We start from the raw sequence: 20,420 nt of genomic DNA on the forward strand, positions 1-20,420 counted from the left end.
ACTAACCTGCCACATGTCTTGTCTGTAAGTAGTGACTAGGGTTACACATATCCCCTGTAGACTGTGAGCCCTCGCCGGCAGGGTCCTCTCTCCTTCTGTACTTGTGTGTGCCTTGTATTGCTCATGTTTATTGTACTTGTCTATGTATGCCGCTTTTGTCACATGTAAAGTGATAAGGGATAAATAGAGCTGTAATAAAAATGAATAAAAATAATAAGGCTACTTTCACAATGCAATGCGTCGGGCCGACGTACCGACAGACGGTGTGAAATAACTGCAAGACGTGGGCAGCGGATGCAGTTTTTCAGCGCATCCGCTGCCCATCCTGCAGAACGGGGCGGAGGGGGCGGAGTTTCGGCCACGCATGCGTGGTCGAAAATGGCGGACACGTCGCACAAAAAAAGTTACATTGAACGTTTTTTTTTTGCGTTGCGTCCGCCAAAACACGACGGATTTGTCGCACGATGGATGCGACGTGTGCCCATCCGTCGCGAGTCGCGACCCGTCGCTTATACAAGTGTATGGGCAAAAAAAGCATCCTGCAAGCACATTTTCAGGATCCGTTTTTTGCCCATAATGACGGATTGCGACGGAGGACAAAAGACGGAAGTGTGAAAGTAGCCTAATATACAGTGTACCAGGGACACGCGAAAATGGCCAATTGGTATTACATGTGCACATTCTAGTTTATAAGGTACATAGGATATAAATGATTTGTTACTCATGATTAATCTAATGAGTGCGTCACTTGACTCTGTCTATATAGCACCCTATTTTTGATAAATCACTTTGTTTTACATCAGCAGTAAAATAATAATATCTTTGTCAGGATACAGCAGCGTGCCCTACATAAGGCACTCTGATTTTTTTTTTTATTATTATCATCAATAAAGAATTCTTTTTCATTTATGATAGATCTTTTCTTTACTTTGGACAGTAATTGATAGCCAAAGTCTGGGTGTGATAAACAAATAAAGTAACAATCCAGCGAGGGTTATTGTATTTAGTAGGGTGACTATAACCAAGCCATCTGGGGGGAGGAGAGAGGGAGCAGGAAGAGGTGTGGTTGGGTAGGTGGGGGGGGGGGTCATAATTGCCCCTTAATGGCCTGCAGTAATAATGATCTCTCTTGTGCTTCTATACAATAATTAGGACAAGTGATGAGCGAGTATGCTCGTTACTCGAGATTTACGAGTATGCTTGGGTCTTCTCCGAGTATCTTAGGCATGCTCGGAGATTATGTTTGAGTCCCCGCAGCTGCATGATTTGCGGCTGCTAGACAGCCTGAATACATGTGGGGATTCTCTAGCAAACAGGCAACCCCCACATGTATTCAAGCTGTCTAGCAGCCGCAAATCATGCAGCTGCGGGGACTCAAACATAATCTCTGAGCACGCCCAAAATTCTCGAAGAACACCCAAGCATGCTTGGAAAACTCGAGTAAGAATCACACTCGCTCACCACTAATTAGAACCCCTTTGTACAATAGCCTATAATCAATACCCCCATCTTGTAGGTTGAATGGAGATGCTACGAATAGAGAACTCCCGGCTCCATCATGCCATTTAAATTTTATCTGTGCTCAATGGACAAGGCTTTAGTGTGATGTGGTCGTCCAGGCCACCAAGCATTTATTAGGATTATATAAATAACTTACTGTATGTATTGATCTCTTGAGCTTGGCCACTCCAGCGTTATTGCACCCTATATAAGCCTTCTACTATCCAGGAACAGATTTTTTCTTTATATTCAGTGAGGGTGGATATGGCCGACCATACTCTGTATTGGAATTACTTGGGGTTTCTTTTACTATGCAGGAAAGAACAAGCCAATGTGCTGTACCAGAACATCACCATCGTGGAACCTCTCCTAATCCAGCAATACGAACATGTCATCAGAAACTTTGTTCGGGAGATCAGACTTCAAAGCTCAGAAATGGAGAATTTGGCTATTGCTGTTAAAAGGTACTTTTTTGCTCCTTCAAACTGTGTTTCAAATGTGTTTTTCTACCACAATCAATAATTGCTGTGAATGGAAACTGATATTGTGGCTGTCGTGACCTTCTTGTATATGAACCATGTTGATGGTGACCATAGTTTTCTTTGCTTTTTAGATCTGTGCAGTGACACGTTAATGATGTGTTTTTTACAATGTTTCAATGATCAAATTCAATGTATACATGTATGTATGCTAATTATGGTGTCCTACTCCAGCGATGTTTCTCTAGCACTGTTTCCAAGTGAAAACTTTTTGCTGATAAAACAGATTTTGTCAAAACTACAGCAAGCAATCCAGTAAGGGATCTCCATCTCAAAATGATGTTGCTCTCAGAATACAGACCAGGAGATAGATTTGCTTTAAGGCAGGAATATTAGATATAGGCCCCCGGATGCCATAGAAAAGCATCCATAATCACTTTGCAAAGGGGGCAATGGTTTGCCACAGTGAGGCTCCTTCTTCTGTGAAACAACTTAGATACCACCATAGACCATGACCTTTAAAGTTTTAATATGGTTATTCAATAATAGATAATCCTTAATAAATGTGGCCATCCAGGTGAAAAAAGATTAAATCTTATTTATCCCTCAGACTATTGCTGCTCCTCCGTACTCAGTGATTTACCCCCCATTTATCTATTCTGAGCAACACCTGATGCATTATTCACATTACATCCGGGTGGAGAGAGGGAGAGACCTATCACTCCAGGGCAGTGGGCGGGGAGAAGCCGCCGGGGACCCGCCTGTCTAACTAGCAGATTTTAAACTGTTTTTCTCTGATATTCCGCAGTGTTTCAGAGTTATACATGGCTGAAATCATACATCCATTATCTAATACTTGCTGCCCATAGATCGGCAGTCAGGTTCTCTTTAATATTGATTGTCCAGAAGTGGATAACCCCTTTAAATGATCATTATTGTTTTTTGACCAGTGCCTGATATCCAAGAATTTTAGATATAACCTGGGCATGTGGACCGTGCAGCATGTGGACTGAGCAGCATGTGGATTGAGCAGCATGTGGACTGTGCAGCATGTGGATTGAGCAGCATGTGGACTGAGCAGCCTGTGGACTGAGCAGCCTGTGGACTGTGCAGCATGTGGATTGAGCAGCATGTGGATTGAGCAGCATGTGGACTGAGCAGCCTGTGGACTGAGCAGCCTGTGGACTGTGCAGCATGTGGATTGAGCAGCATGTGGACTGAGCAGCATGTGGACTGTGCAGCATGTGGATTGAGCAGCATGTGGACTGAGCAGCATGTGGACTGAGCAGCCTGTGGACTGAGCAGCCTGTGGACAGAGCAGCATGTGGACTCAGCATGTGGACTGTGCAGCATGTAGATAGAGCAGCATGTGGACAGAGCAGCATGTGGACTGAGCAGCATGTGGACTGAGCAGCATGTGGACTGTACAACATGTGGACTGTGCAGCATGTGGACTGAGCAGCATGTGGACTGATCAGCATGTAGACTGTACAACATGTGGACTGAGCAGCATGTGGACTGTGCAGCATGTGGACTGTACAACATGTGGACTGTGCAGCATGTGGACTGAGCATCATGTGGACTGTGCAGCATGTGGACTGTACAACATGTGGACTGTGCAGCATGTGGACTGAGCAGCATGTGGACTGTACAACATGTGGACTGTGCAGCATGTGGACTGAGCAGCATGTGGACTGTACAACATGTGGACTGTGCAGCATGTGGACTGAGCAGCATGTGGACTGAGCAGCATGTGGACTGTGCAGCATGTGGACTGAGCAGCATGTGGACTGAGCAGCATGTGGACTGTACAACATGTGGACTGTGCAGTATGTGGACTGAGCAGCATGTGGACTGTACAACATGTGGACTGTGCAGCATGTGGACTGAGCAGCATGTGGACTGAGCAGCATGTGGACTGTGCAGCATGTGGACTGAGCAGCATGTGGACTGAGCAGCATGTGGACTGTACAACATGTGGACTGAGCAGCATGTGGACTGAGCAGCATGTGGACTGTACAACATGTGGACTGTGCAGCACGTGGACTGAGCAGCATGCGGACTGTACAACATGTGGACTGTGCAGCATGTGGACTGTACAACATGTGGACTGTGCAGCATGTGGACTGAGCAGCATGTGGACTGTACAACATGTGGACCGTGCAGCACGTGGACTGAGCAGCATGCGGACTGTACAACATGTGGACTGTGCAGCATGTGGACTGTACAACATGTGGACTGTGCAGCATGTGGACTGTACAACATGTGGACTGTGCAGCATGTGGACTGAGCAGACTGTGGACTGTGCAGCATGTGGACTGAGCAGCATGTGGACTGAGCAGCATGTGGACTGTACAACATGTGGACTATGCAGCATGTGGACTGTGCAGCATGTGGACTGAGGAGAATGTGGAACTGAGAGCTTTCAGAATAATACACCTTATTGGCTGCTGTAGTAAATACTATGCATTGGTTGTTGAGGGGTTAAAGAGATCATATGAGTTCTGTCATTGTTAGACAAAAATTTTTTTTATCAAAAATCACTTCAAGTATTTTGTCTGGAGTAAACTGTGGGGCAAAGTTTATAGCGGTATTTCTACAGCCCAACAGAGAAAGTTACAAAAGTTGCACATTCATAAATTGACACTAAAAATATGCCAAAATAACTGCCATGCAGATCACTTGGGCCGGGGAGGGGGTTCTGGAGTATAGTTCTGCTAAATTGGTGTCTTTTTTTTTTAAGTCACATTTCACTCATCTGTTTAAAATATCTAGAAGCCACATTCACGTAAATATAAAATAACTAACTAAACCACAAAAGACAACTTAAAAAAGGCGCAAATCGTTTGTGAATCTAAAAGTGAGTAATTGAGAGGCGTTCACGCCAAAAAACGGGTGGCAATGCAATGATGCGATGCAATAAAAGTATTAGGCCATGTGCACACGTTGCTGATTTTTCGTGTTTTTTTTGCGATAAAAATGCTATAAAACTGCAAAAAAAACCAGCATACAATATGCATCCCATCATTTAGAATGAATTCCGCATGTTTTGTGCACATGATGTGTTTTTTTTCCCGCGAAAAAAAAACGCATCGCGGTAAAAAACGCAGCATGTTCATTAATTTTGCGGGTTTTTTTTGCGGATTTCCCACTATAAAATGCATTGGGAAATGTCCGGAAAAAACGCATCAAAAACGCATCAAAAAAGCACAAAAAACGCATGCAGATTTCTTGCAGAAAATTTCAGGTTTTCCTCCGGAATTTTCTGCAAGAAATCCTGAACGTGTGCACATAGCCTTAAGGTGCCAGCTTTATTGCTAGGTGAACCTGTGGACCTGTCCAAAATAAGGTTCATGGTGCCCAAATTTAACATGCCCATGGAATAACGTAGGCAAGTCCTTGGATTTACACTAAAGGGCTGGTAGTATTATGGTCCTGATTTTGATTTCTTTCTCCTTGGTGGCATTTGTATTCGCACCCTTCTGTAACCTCACAGTGAGCCCTACAGTATTACAGTGAGAAAATAATATCCGGTTACATTGCAAAAAAAAAAAAAACGTTTTGTGCCCTCTTTTCTGTCAATAAATGAAAGTATGGGAAGAATCTGACAGTTTTTGTTTGCTGATGGTTTTGATTTTCAATTGTAGAGCCCAGGACAAAGCAACCATGCAGCTGAGTGAGCTAGAAGAAGAGATGGATCATCGGATACAGGCTGTCGAGAGCAGAATAAAGAAAGAGGTTGGCAGGTCATTTTATCCTGTAGATAGTCATTGTAAAGTAAGACCCTCGAAGACACAAGTTTCACTGTAAGGGCAGTTTGGGTGTGAAAGAATGCTTATGATTTCTTGTGAGGACTCACTTACCGTACACTGTACACTGTAAATGTCTTCAACGGGGCTGGTAAGACTATCTGTCCTTCAGGGTGATAAGTGGCATTAAGGAGTGTAGGTCTATATGCATCTACTTATACATCCCCATATCTCATGGCACCTTAGAAATTTGCTACTTTTGGGCACTAGTATTTCCTTTTCATATTTTTATACCGCCATCCACCGCAACCAATACACTTGTTTGAAATTGGGTCTACAACAGCGATCTCCAATTTGGATGTTCCTTGAACCAAGATAGATTGTGTCAGCTTCTTTGAAAGCCAACTAGGTCACTGGGTGTAATGGTCAATGTCCAGTTTTCTAGGACATCTTTCCCACACCAGGTGAGTCTCCGATTCTAGCTTTTTGGGATTTAATTGTCATTATTTTGGCAACACTGTTTCAATTCTTAATCCTCAATTGTTCACGTTCACAAAAGGATTTCCTAATATATTTCTACTACGTTTGGCTTTCAGTACATTTTTTGGGGTAAACTAGACGTTAAAGGTGTATCTCCATACGTCGTTTCTTTATTTGTTGCTGAGATTTTGATAATTATGATTTAACTGTAGCATAAAGAAGAGTGTTTATGAAAATCATGGCCAAAAAATTAAACAAAACCACCTGAATAGCTATACCCTAAAAAGTTTGATCATTATGATCTCAACAGACACTTGTGATCTAATTGAGTAAAAATATGGTCAGCATTCTTTATAACATCGCATGCAGAATGTTCTGGCTCATTCCACAGCAACGAAGGCAGTGTCTACATGCGTTGGTGTTGGAATGGGCTTCCTCTGAGTACTTCGGTTGGTAATGGGCGATCGACAAGGAGTGAAGAGTACTCAGCACATTGAAAGACAAGAACACAGGCAGATAGAGCTGCAGCTTTGAACAATTGCTTTATCTCACTTCAGTGCTGGATTCACAGCCACACTGCTGTGTAGTACTGTAGATTATCTTCCATGACAATGCTGCTTTTATCTCATGCGCTACAGAAAAACAAGAGTAGGAATCTCTCTCTGTACAGCGTTTATTGGAGACATCATAACAACTAGTTTTCACTCATCAGCTAAGAGAGAACAGAAAATTAAAGACAGAGCCTGTAGTGGGAAAACTGGTGAAAAAAGCAGGATTCACATCATGTACACACACAGAACAGTTTGTTTTGAAAAATATCTGAAATGACAGATACTCTTTATGGAATTCCTATTTACAGTAGGGATATCCTTTGATCATGGCCACATGGAACTTATTTTACTGCTGAATTTCCACATTAAATTTAGTGGATTTTATTTGAATTATTGTTGCAAAAATGCTGCAGGATTGGACGCCGCTGTCACCCTGTCCATTGCAAAAGGTGAATTCTATGGTGATGGGCTGCAGGAGAAATTGATATGTTGCATTTTAAAAATACGCAGAATATATTAATGTGCAACTCACCCACAATGCAGGTAGTGTAAGGCCGGCGTCACACTGGCGTTTAAAACGGCCGAGTGCAATGCGATAAAAATTCGCATTGCAGTCGGACCAATGTTAACATATGGGGCAGCTCCCAGCAACCGACTTTTTGTCGGCCGTTTTCCTCGGTCCGAGACAATCGCAGCATGCTGCGATTGTCTCGGACCGAGGAAAACTCTCGGCTCACTCGCACCCATATAAGCCTATGGGTGCGAGCGAGACAGCGCACACCACTCGGATAACATCCGAGTGATGTGTGCTATAAGCGGACCCCAGCAATGGAGGAGATGGAGAAATTCATTTCTCTGCCTCCTCAGCAGCTGTGCTCCGATCCTCCCTGTGCGAGAGAATCGGAGCACAGACGCATGACACTCGGCTCCTGCTCTGCTGAGAGCAGGAACCGAATGTCATTAGCATATCGCATCCGATGATCTCGCATCAGATGCAATACATCAGTGTGACCCCGGCCTAATACGCAGGAAAATCTGGATGAAAAATCCACTGTGCATTTGCTTTGTGTGCACATAAAAATGAACAATATGTTCCAAATGATTTGTACACAATAGTCTATATGTCTTTATTGCCAGTTAGTACACATAGGATAGACAGTCATTCCATCTCACCCAGATGGATAACTGCTGGTGCATCCAAAGACAACAAGCATATAGAAATCTGCCTAGAAGGTAAACATCCCTGAATGTGGAGTTCCTGCTTGACTGCATTTGCAGAATTGCGAATTTTGTTACCTCTATGAACATAAACAATTTACTAGTTGCTATGTGCTGAGGGCAGTGTCTTTGCTACTTTTCTACATATGCTCCATTTATTTTTGGCTACAAACCACAGCAAACAAGAAGGCATCTTGGGACAAAAAGGTGATGGCATGCATAAGATAGAAAACTAGACCAAATACAGAACAATGGGTCATAAACGATACCGTAACAGTAGCGTTCACTTACTGATCGACTCCATATCGATGAAGATGCAATGTAGGTAAACAAAATCATATTAGAGCATTGCTTGGGCATCGACGGGAGAAGGTGGCATGTTTCTAGAATATGGCATTATTTTGTGATTGGTGGGTGGGAAATGGTAATCAACCTCTGGGATTGGCACTGATGATGTGAAGGAAGGGGCTGATTCAGAGCTGTGGTTCCTCCAACGTTCTTCACTGTACTGTGGTACCTGTTACCCCTCACTATGCAATAGAACAGCAGCAAAGCATAGATGAAAGTTGGTGCACCCTTGGTGTGCCCAACAGTTCAGTGCACCATCCCGCATATTTGTTTTTCATCTGTCTCCGCCCTCTGCTCGCTCCTATAAAGCCAGAGCTGTCAGTCAAGGAAGAGGAGGGTGGAGATAGATAAAAAACAAGTAGGTGGGAAGGACCCACTCTGAACTACTCGGCCACCCCTAGGGTGCACTGGTTTGAACGATTCAGTACACATCCGATTGGCTATTACAGAGAATAAAGCTAATTTTCTACCTAAGTGCATGTGCCAGCCAGCATAATAATAGAATAACCTTCAGATTAACCCCATATCTGCAGGTCTATAGCAGTTTTTCTGGTCACAGGCTCCATTTAAGATGTCCACATAATAAATTGTCATGCAAAATTGTTTTTACAGAGCAAATCCGTCATGCTCCATGATGACACCATGCTTGTCAATCTTTACTGAGATGCCCCCAGTTGTTGAGTCAGGGCTGGAGAGACTTTTGAAGGAAGCGATCATTTTCACAGTTTTTTTCATGGTTTCACCAATCTCTGGTATACCAAGAGAAATGACTCCTTTCTTTCTTTTAATAATATACTGAGCTTAGGAGACAGATTGGAAGATAAAGTGAGATAATGTGTAAAAGTATATCTTCTAGCTGTCTGGAAAGAGTTGAGCAATCTCAACCTAGCAGACCAACTATAGACTGTCCACTGATGGCCAGTTTCCATGCCGTGTCCATTGGCAATGTTGAGGAAAATCTCTTTGAATCATTATGACGTAGGATGAGTAGCTGAACAGCAGTGTCAGAGGCTTTGCTTAGAAAAGGTGTTTTTTCTAGATACATTTCTTAGAATAAACAAATACACCTATAAGGCAAATTCTGCGTGCCTGCTTAGTCTTTACTTTGTGGGCTGATAGTACGCTGCACATCTGTGTGAGCCTAGGAAACTCCTCTCTTACACAGAAACAAGAACTGTTGCTAGATTACATAAGATACAGCATATGTTGGATTTTCAGGATCACTGTATATACCCTTAAACAATCCATTTTGTTTGTTCTTACCCGCCACATGTTTTATGTGCTCTTTTCAGGGAAGAAGTGGCATAACTAGAATTACAATGAAAGGCTTCTAGATAGCATTATTGATCACTTTGAGGTCTAGAAAATACCACTGATGTATGGATGTATTTGGATCACCAATTAAGGGTCTTCTTCAGGGCAGTACCGCTATTGAGGCCCAATTACAAAATAGGACCCAATCTCCACCTGCTGCTGGTAGTCATCCCGCTGGCAAAAACGTGCTGATATGTGTCCTATGTATTTAATTCAGGTAGTCTTCTATTTCTTCTTCTAGTAACCCTTTACATTTGTTGTATTATTCACATATAAGACAAGATATATGCTCCACTGTGTGTGGGACGGAGAATAGTCTTTGCTGAAAAAGAATTACCGTATGTTACCAACTGTTATGCACAGCCCCAGTTCAAGAATATTATATGGGCTGTAAGAATTCATGATCTCAGGTAGGCAGTAGGTAGCGTTCACACAGGCACTGAATTCTTGTATCAAAACAATCTGACATTTATTTACATTGGTGGCACGGTACCAAAATAAATCCATAAATCCCTAGCCTTGGCCAGGCGTTATCTAAACAATAAAGACCCAGTTAAGTCCATCAAAACAACTATCATCCATAGCAACCAGTGATACTTGCAGATTGGTGCGCATGGTCTATGTAGTCGCTTCTCAGACAGAGATACCAGATTGTCTCTCTCTTCAGCTCCAACACAAATCCAGTCTGGTCAGCTTCCCCAGCTGACTTACTCAGGTGAATACCATGTCTAGTTATATACTGCAGAGCAAGACAGGCGCACTAATCAGAGCCTATAGAAATAGGATTTAACCCTAGCCTACCTGACATCGCTACAGGGCCTTTTATAGTCCAACTAGATGGTGGCCCGATTCTAACACATTGGGTATTCTAGAATATGCATGTCCACGTAGTATATTGCACAACCCACGTAGTATATTTCACAGCGACATAGTATATTGCCCAGCCATGTAGTATATTGCCCAACCACGTAGTATATTGCCCAGCCACGTAGTATATTGCCCAGCTATGTAGTATATTGCCCAGCCACGTAGTAGATTGCCCAGGGACGCAGTATATTGCCCAGCCACGTAGTATATTGCCCAGCCACGTAGTATATTGCCCAGCCACGTAGTATACTGCCCAGCGACGTAGTATATTGCCCAGTGATGTAGTATATTGCCCAGTGACGTAGTATATTGCCCAGTCACGTAGTATATTGCCCAGTCACGTAGTATATTGCCCAGCCACGTAGTATATTGCCCAGTGATGTAGTATATTGCCCAGTGACGTAGTATATTGCCCAGTCACGTAGTATATTGCCCAGTCACGTAGTATATTGCCCAGTCACGTAGTATACAGCACCGAGGCACGTAGTATATTGCCCAGCCATGTAGTATATTGGCCAGTCACATAGTATATTGCCCAGCCATGTAGTATATTGCCCAGCTACGTAGTATATTGCCCAGCCACGTATGTCACAGGTTAAAAAATAAAAAATAAACATATACTCACCTTCCGAGGGAGCCCTTGTAGTCATGTCGCCTGTGTGCGGTGCACTCGGTAGCTTCCGGACCCAGGGTTGGTAGCGCAGGACCCGTGATGACATCTCGGTCACATGACCGTGACGTCATGGCAGGTCCTTGACGCATATCATCCTTGCCACCGGAACCTGCTGCTTGCATGGAGCAGTTACTGGAGCGTCGCGAGGAGCCGGAAACGCGACGGAAGGTGAGTATATAATGATTTTTTATTTTATTTTTTTATTATTTTTAACATTAGATCTTTTTACTATTGACGCTGCATAGGCAGCATCAATAGTAAAAACTTGGTCACACAGGGTTAATAGCGGCGGTAACGGAGTGAGTTACCCGCGGCATAACACGGTCCGTTACCGCTGGCATTAACCCTGTGTGAGCGGTGACTGCGAGGAGTATGAAGCGGGTGGCGGGCACTGACTGCAGGGGAGTAGGGAGGGACTAATCGGACTGTGGCCGTCGCTGATTGGTCGCGGCAGCAATGACAGGCAGCTGGCGAGACCAATCAGCGACTTGGATTCCATGACACACAGAGGACGTGACCAATGAATATCTGTGACAGACAGACAGACAGAAGTAACCCTTAGACAATTATATAGTAGATAGCTAATCATAATAAAAAAAAAAAGGGTTGAGTTCCAGCTCCTTAAAATAATTCTTTTATTGATGCCTTTAAAAACATATTGTACATGGTGTACATTCTCCCTCCAGTATGTGCCGATGGACAGCAGAGACACGGCAACGCGTTTCGATCAAACGATCTTTGTCAAAGCCATGGCTTTTTCACACAGACTAAATGTTTACAAGAAAAAAAATGAAAGCGTAGATTAGTCTGCATTATATGTCGGATGAGACTCGCCCTTTCAAATCTACGGTTGCACAAAAAACGGATCTCATACAGATCAAACGTGTAACATCTTATTTTTAGGTATAAATTGCAATTCTTAATATAGGAAACTGTAGTTGGTCTTGTAAATTATAATAACTGCTGATATGTAAAAATTGATGCCGAAAGGATGCCATGCAGATATTATATAGATGACATACACGTGAAAAATCTGTTTTTCTTGGGGATAAAAATTGTAAAATTTGTTCTTGGCAAAAAACTGCTGAAATCTGGCTACAAATCTGTTTGTAGTGAGGAATCAAATTATACCTTCTGTTGTTCATTGAACTTTAAAGAGGGGGGAAACAAATGTAGAAAGGCAAATGGAGAAACCACTGAGGTTTCTATTGTGGGGAGAAACTGCTAACATACAATATACAAATCATTTATAAGCGTTGTCTGGTTAGGCTACAAGTCTGCCATCACTTTATATGACTGCAGACTTGTGAATTCTCACATTGCGCACACTGCACGCTGTGAGAATTATCCGGTGCTGGCGCTGGGTGTGGCGGGCACGCGGTCGCATGTATGTGATTTGCATATATGCGCTCACATGCCTACTAGACATGCATGACCACGCTCATTGCAAGTATGTCTAGTCGGAATGTGGCTGAAAGTATACATGAAAGCCTGCTCCCAGTGCCGGCATTGGAGAATCCTCACAGTGTGCAGTGTGCGCGATGTAAAGATCCCATTCAGTTGCACTATGCTATGATGTAGGTGTGGTGCACTACCTGTGTTTGGGTCAATGTTGCCTGTGTTTGGGTGAACCTTTCATGCAAGAATAATACTTTTCATGCCAAGACGCAAGGGGGACATTGCCATATGACGATTTTTTTAAAGTCAGTTTTGCATCTGGCCGTGTTACCATTATTTCCAACAAATGTATCAATGTTTCCTAAATTTGGCACACCTACATATAACACAGCTGTTTTTCCACTGTATAGTCCACCCACCACTGGTGTGAGAACTCCATACTGTGATACATTCCCCTGACAATGTTACCATTGCACCGGAATTCTAGCTTTTGTATCACCAAAATTTGTGCACAGATCATTGTCATGATTTTCGACATATTTATTAGGAATGATGAACCTTGCCAGTGTAAAATTGTCAATAAAATGGGACTTGTCTGTGGCAAGGGTCGCATTAATATAGTGGTCTCTGCAGAGCACTCATTTGGGTTTTTGTCACAATCCTTGATGAATTGAATTCCAAGGGGAACCATTCTATAGAAAGAAGCCAATGGGATCACTGTGGGCAGTTTGTCCTTTGTCCTGGTAATGTTCATCTTTTTAAGACATGCACAAACAGGTGGTCTGCCAAGTTAATGGCTCTGTTGAATTTCCCGTTGGAATACAGTTTTTGGGGTATTCAGACAGAAACCGTGCGAGAACATAGCCTTTATTGAGCAGATTTATTACTAGTGTGCACCAAGAGGTGACATAAAATGGGAAACAGTCTAAGGGTATGTTTCCACGTTCAGGAAACGCTGCGTTTTTGACGCTGCATTGAGCCACATCGCCAAAAACGCAGCGTCCAGATGTTACAGCATAGTGGAGGGGATTTCATGAAATCCCGTCTCCACTATGCATTAAAAGACGCAGGCGGCAGACCCGCGAAAACGCACATGTGGCGCGTCTTTTAAGAACGCAGCACATCCTAACATTGCAGAGAAAACGCAAGGACAGCGCAGGTGACCTGCCAGTGACCTCAGGTGCAGATTTGGTCAGGATTTTACCTGCATAAAATCCTGACCAAATCCTGATGCAATCCTGAACGTGGACACATACCCTTAGGTCCGACAAATGTGTCTCAGATTGGTAAGCCTTAGATTTTAACGACATAATTTGTCACTTTCTTTAAATATAACGAGTGATTTATGGAATTCTATGAGGCTGTGTGATATACCGTACATTTGTATAATGTGGGTGAGTAAACCAGCGTTTTGCCGCTGATGGACTGCTGCCGCTTTTTGGTTGATTTGAGGGTAGAACTGCTTGGATGAGGTTTTTGTCTCATGAGAAATAACTGTATAGCACTTTCCCCAGAAGCAGCAGATGTGCTGGGTGTGTAGACATTTCCATGGCCTGCTATGTTCTCAGGTGAATTGGTTCAGCTATGCATGGCTGCCTTCTACTGACCGTGACGTGTCTGATTCTAGATGCACGGAGGTTGGTCACTTCAGGAGGTGTTTCCAGCTCGCAGGAGCTTTTCTCTCACAGGCTTCCCCTAGATTTTGGCTTTTCTTTGTCACTTCGGTTATGTAAAATGTGAGGAGATCATTTATAGAGTAGAAATAAATGACTTAGCCTAAGGAACGTTCTGATGAAATAACCTGCACCCCTGTTCTCAATGTTTACTCGCTATCCAGTGTATTCAGAATAAGGCTGCGGTCACACTAGCAGTATTTGGTCAGTATTTTACCTCAGTATCTGTAAGCCAAAACCAGGAGTGGGTGATAATACAGAAGTGGTGCATATGTTTCTATTATACTTTTCCTCTAATTGTTCCACTCCTGGTTTTGGCTACAAATACTGAGGTAAAATACTGACCAAATACTGCTAGTGTGACGGCAGCCTTAGAGTCATGTCACATTCGTTATAATACAATACCGTGTCCTACATAACGAGTGGGGTTTAAGGGAAAAGTGTTGCACTTTATACTTTCATCTTTGGAATCCCCCTAATGTCCTGTTTTAAATATTTTTAAACATTAAAGGAAATATGTAAGCAAGATTTTGCTATCCCATTTGAGAGATTCTGATTCCAGCAATATATCACTAACTGGAATGCTTGCTGCAGTTTTAATAAAATCACTGTTTTATCTACTGCAGAACTAGCAAGTCTCTGAATGCTGAGCTCTGTATAACCCCGCCCACACCACTGATTGGCAGCTGTTGTGTACACTGTGCATAGGCAGAAAGCTGCCAATCAGTGATGGCAACGGGTTTGTGCAGAGCTCATGAATATGAAGGACTACATGGCAATGATTTTATTAAAACTACAGCAAGCAGCCCAGTAAGTGACACATCACTGGAACTAGTGTTTCTTTCTGTACATTATGGTGGTCTCAGATCAGATGGTGACAGATTTTCTAAATAACAGTTTTATACTTTAGTAGACAAACTACTCTCCCTGCTATCACTAATACTTTACACTTGTCAGCTTTCATTGTTTTGAAGAATGTGTTTGGAAGAAAACTCTGGCACATAAGTCCTGTAGGACATTCTGTGTTAATATAGAGAGTTCCCCTGTGCATTAGCCTTATTTCTTCACCACAGTAGAGAGCGATCAACAAGAGTCGTTCACGCTGGAGGACCCCTCCTGACATTCTGGCATTACGGAATGCTGTAGATAAGCCCCTGATGCCGGTGGGCTTAGCTCACCTGCGATTTTGGGGGTGAAAGGTTCCCTTTGAACAACCCAGTAATTGGAGTGGGCACTGTGTAATGCTTAGTTTGTCCTGTGGGAGTGCTGCAGGGAAATTCAACACTCTCCACTAGGTTTCTCCACAGATTACAACTGATTGCTGGAGGGACACGGTCATCTAGGTATTGTGATGGCATCCTTCTAACAAGTCTGTATTGCTCGGACAAATAATTAACCCCGCACATGGAAACTTCCACATGTTCTAAGAGCTGTGCAGTGTACGGTATGATCTGATGTGTCACAAATGCGTATCAAATTCATAGAGCGAATGGTACATACAGTATATACTGTCTGCCTATATCAGATATCCTCATGTCATAAAAACTGCAAAAAAGGCAGACATTCATGTACGTTCATGCAACATGTTCAGGAACGTGCTGCATGTCACATTAGTGCTGCCATTTTGTTATTTAAAACCCCATCCTGATCCTTTTTACAAATGTTCTCTAACCTTATGTCATGTTTCTATAAGACAATCGCACATACTGTGTTATTGCGAGTGTTGCTGCTGTAACGAACCAGTGTATGTAATGTATATTTGTTTTTCTGCAGATTTGCATAGACACGGTTTCCTTTGAAGCTTTTATATCTGCTCATCAAAGACATACCTGGTGATTACAACCAAAATGCGCCTGTATCACCCCCTAGTGGAGAATAGTATGTGCAGCGGAGACTGAAGGATTTGTGCAGTAACATAGTGTAGGGCTCATCCTATCAGACATAAGGGCTCATACATATCAGGTTATTTAGGATTCTTATCACATGGGGTCTGAATATGGGTGTCAAACATGGGGGGTGCACACTGCCATAACAGATGTGTCTTTATGCAGAGTTTATATATATATATATATATATATATATATATATATATGCGCTGCTTGCTGCATTGAATGCTGTATGTTTCCGCAATGTGGCTTGAGCCACTCTGGCTGGCAGTATAATGCACACCTCACTAATGTACTGTAGATCTCACTCTGCACCGAGCTTCTTGTTAATCAAGAGGTTCTGCAGCAACCAGACTGCACAGTGTTGGGAATTTGGTTTTCTGTAGTATAAATCATTCAGCCCATAGCCTTGCATATTAATATTCTAATATCTTGCAGCATGGGTATCGGATATGTCATGAACATAGAATGCATACAGATTTAATGTGACACTTTGGGGTTTATTTTTTTAGATGATATGATTAAGTATATAAACTCCTGAATCAAGCACTTTCTATTCTTGATCAGTATCGTAATGTCATAGGGGTGGATGCCCAGGGTGTCAATTGAGAGAATTCCCCCCCCCCCCCTTTGTTCAAGATGATCCAGAATGGCAAGACCAGCCTATAAGGAATCTCCACTGAGCCACTATCAAGCGCCGATTCTACTAAAAGCACATGGGAGCAGTGATTGTCTGGCACCCAGCAAGCACTTTCTAGAATAAGGCAACCTTTTTGCATGCAACTACAGTTCCTATGCAGATCGCAGGAAAGCACACCGGTAGATATAATTTTGCCTTAGGCAGTGTAATCGTTATACTGAGTGCTTTTTAACCTCGGTTGCTGCCTATGCAGAACACACTACAGCTTGAATGCTGCACTCTGCATAGGCAGCAACGGAGTTACTGTATTACAAGCTCTACAGCTCTATCAAATAAAAACTAAGAGTGGATACTGTAGACAACAGTGAATGGATCAGCGGGCACTATTCTCAGGGCATTAGCTATGTATGCTATCAGGGAAATAAGCTTAGGGCACACTGAGTATTCACGTGCAGAGCAGCCAATGATTTCTGTGCTATAGATTTCAATCTATACATGGAGACTGCGGGGCAGGAGGGCTGCAATGACTAGAAATGGGGTTAGGTTGGTGTTGGGCTGGAGGGAAAGCAAGGGGGGAACCTCAGGCCCTATGGCCCATTTCAGCAATATCCTTTTTTCTGCCCACCCAGGCAGATTCCTAGAGACCACAATGCTTGGGCTTCAGCTGTATTTTGACGGCCGCCGGCCCATTAAATTGTTCTTGCTCTGTGACTAGAGCAAGCAGTGTTCACTACTGAACGCTGAGGCGCATGCAATGAATGATTACATCCTGACACCAGCGCCAGTGTCAGGATGTAATTGTTGGGCGGAGTTGGCTTGCAATTTGTACGGCCCCCGAGGAACACACAGATGGAAATCATATGAAAAAAGATCTGTAGCATTAATGATAAAAACGTAAGCAGGGGTTTATGGTTATTATGATGTTTGAGTTCTCTTTTGAGTCCATTCTTAAAACTGGCACAAAATAGAACCCGTAATAATCAATGGGGCCACACTGCATAGCTGATACAAATTAACAGACAAGCATAACGTATATCAGTGCAAACTTAGCCTTACTTTAATTACAATACATCAGTATCTTCGTAAAAAATACAATAAATGTGCTTGGTGAACAAAGGGGTTCATCATTGGACTGGTGGCATGGACTCAGGAAGTGCTAATAGTTCACTACTTAGAAGATTCAGAATACTTGCCTGTCCCGGGCACTGACCACTCACGCTGTGCCACTGGGAAGGACAGCAGTGCAATCAAATATATCCCGTCTGCAATGGTTTCTCACTTACAATGCAGCAGAACCCTAACCAGAGCAAGAATACATTTCATTTTTTTTTTACTATTCTAGGAGAAGAGAAAGGCAGAGGAAGCTCTCAATGACTTGAAGCGCCAACATGAATCAGAAGTAGCTGAACTCCAGGTCGCAATTAAAAAGCTAAAAAAGGTAACTGCAGCACTGCAAGGAGGGTTGGTGTGGATAAAGCTGACACACAGGCATTTTTCTAGCTGGGTATAAAGTGAACATAACATTTGTGTGGATGATTAATCTTTTCGGAAAGCAGTTGGCTGCCTGATGTTTGGCTAATGGAATCATTATCTCACCATTATTATTGCCGATATTTATAGAGCTAACTGCTTTCTACTCATGTGCCCTGAAAGGTCAAGTAATGCTATCGTGAGCTCCATCATAATTGTAACAATATTCAGAAGATCATCTTAGCTTGACCTAGATGCCAAGTTTGTCTAGAAGAATGAAAAATCCATGTAAGGCTATGTGCGCATGTTGATTATTTGCTTGCAGAAATTTCTCAAAGGTTTTTGCATCTCTTGACAGGTAAAACACTGCTGCAAAACGCGCATTTTTTGCTGCGGTTATCCCATACAAAATTAATAAAGGGGATGGGAGAACTACAATACCCAGATAGATTAGCGAAATTAGGATTATTTAGTCTAGAAAAAAGACGACTGAGGGGCGATCTAATAACCATGTATAAGTATATAAGGGGACAATACAAATATCTCGCTGAGGATCTGTTTATACCAAGGAAGGTGACGGGCACAAGGGGGCATTCTTTGCGTCTGGAGGAGAGAAGGTTTTTCCACCAACATAGAAGAGGATTCTTTACTGTTAGGGCAGTGAGAATCTGGAATTGCTTGCCTGAGGAGGTGGTGATGGCGAACTCAGTCGAGGGGTTCAAGAGAGGCCTGGATGTCTTCCTGGAGCAGAACAATATTGTATCATACAATTATTAGGTTCTGTAGAAGGACGTAGATCTGGGGATTTATTATGATGGAATATAGGCTGAACTGGATGGACAAATGTCTTTTTTCGGCCTTACTAACTATGTTACTATGTTACTATGTTTTTGCTTGTATTTGTGTACGGCAATGAATGATTTTTTGAGCTAAATAAAGATATTTAAAAAAAAAAAAAGTTTTGTGATGTAATTTCTTGGTTCAACACCACCTTTTCCATGCTGATGCAGTGGCATCATAGTAATGGGATTAGGGCTTGGCGATAGCAGCTGTTATTGACACCAAGCCTTAAGGTACCGTCACATTAAGCGACGCTGCAGCGATATAGACAGCGAGCCGATCGCTGCAGCGTCGCTGTTTAGGAGACGTCAAACACCGGCAACAGCAGAACGATGCAGGAGCGATCCAGTGACGTACTTATCGTTCTCGCTGGTTGTTGCTACATGAAAAAACATTGCAGGCATCGTTGCTTTTGCTGTCAAACATGATGAATCACGCCGACCTGACGACCAAATAAAGTTCCGGACTTTCAGCGACGAGCAGCGATGTCACAGCAGGATCCAGATCGCCGCTGCGTGTCAAACACAACGAGATCGCTATCCAGGACGCTGCAACGTCACGGATCGTTGTCGTTCTCGTTGGAAAGTTGTTCAGTGTGAAGGTACCTTTAGGCTGTCAACCAGATACCCTTATTACTAAGTTGGTAAGTAAACACAAACACACTCACACACACACACACACACACAGGCATTGTGACCATGCTATGCAGGAGCGGTACCAGAACAAACGTACATAGGCTGTAACCAAACAGCAACTGTTAATTTTAAAGAAAAAAAAATTGGGCTTCTGCGTAATTTTAATAACCAGCAGAGGGAAAACTGACAGCTGAGGGCTGATGTTAATATTCTGGGAAGAAGCCAATAATCATAACGGTATAAAATTTAACCAGCAAAGCCTAGGCCGACAGCAGCGGGTTGATATTAATGGCCTAGGAAGGGGCCATGGATATTTGCCACCTCCCTGACTAAAAACATCAGCTCTCAGCCACCCCAGAAAAGGCACATCTGTAAGATGCACCAAATCTGATGCTTAGCCTTGCTCTTCCCACTTGCCCTGTAGCGGTGGCTAGTAGGGTTCATATTTGTGGGGTTGATGTCACCTTTTGTATTGTCAGGTGACATCAAGCCCACAGGTTAGTAATAGAGAGACGTCTATAAGACACCTATCCATTAGTAACCCCATAGTGATATTGTATTAAAAAAACACACCTAGAATAAAGTCATTTATTTGAAATAATGACACAGACTCTTTTAATGACTATTAATTAAACCATGCTCACCGAACGCCAAATCCACTGACGCCAACGTCTCCTGCAACAAAAATAACATAATAAA

The 20,420-nt window shown here is 42.9% G+C and overlaps 1 protein-coding gene across 1 annotated transcript in view; it reads left to right on the forward strand.

Moving 5' to 3' along the window:
- The window catches only part of RASEF (RAS and EF-hand domain containing), an 86,512-nt gene that overhangs the window by 19,855 nt on the left and 46,237 nt on the right, over window positions 1-20,420 (forward strand). Inside the window, exons 2-4 of the mRNA XM_069762810.1 lie at window positions 1,818-1,964; window positions 5,627-5,717; window positions 18,119-18,214. Of these exons, the coding sequence (XP_069618911.1) occupies window positions 1,818-1,964; window positions 5,627-5,717; window positions 18,119-18,214 (334 nt within the window). The remainder of the gene's footprint in view (window positions 1-1,817; window positions 1,965-5,626; window positions 5,718-18,118; window positions 18,215-20,420) is intronic.

This window comes from Ranitomeya imitator, chromosome 1, assembly GCF_032444005.1.
Source record: "Ranitomeya imitator isolate aRanImi1 chromosome 1, aRanImi1.pri, whole genome shotgun sequence".
Taxonomy (NCBI): Eukaryota; Metazoa; Chordata; class Amphibia; order Anura; family Dendrobatidae; genus Ranitomeya; species Ranitomeya imitator.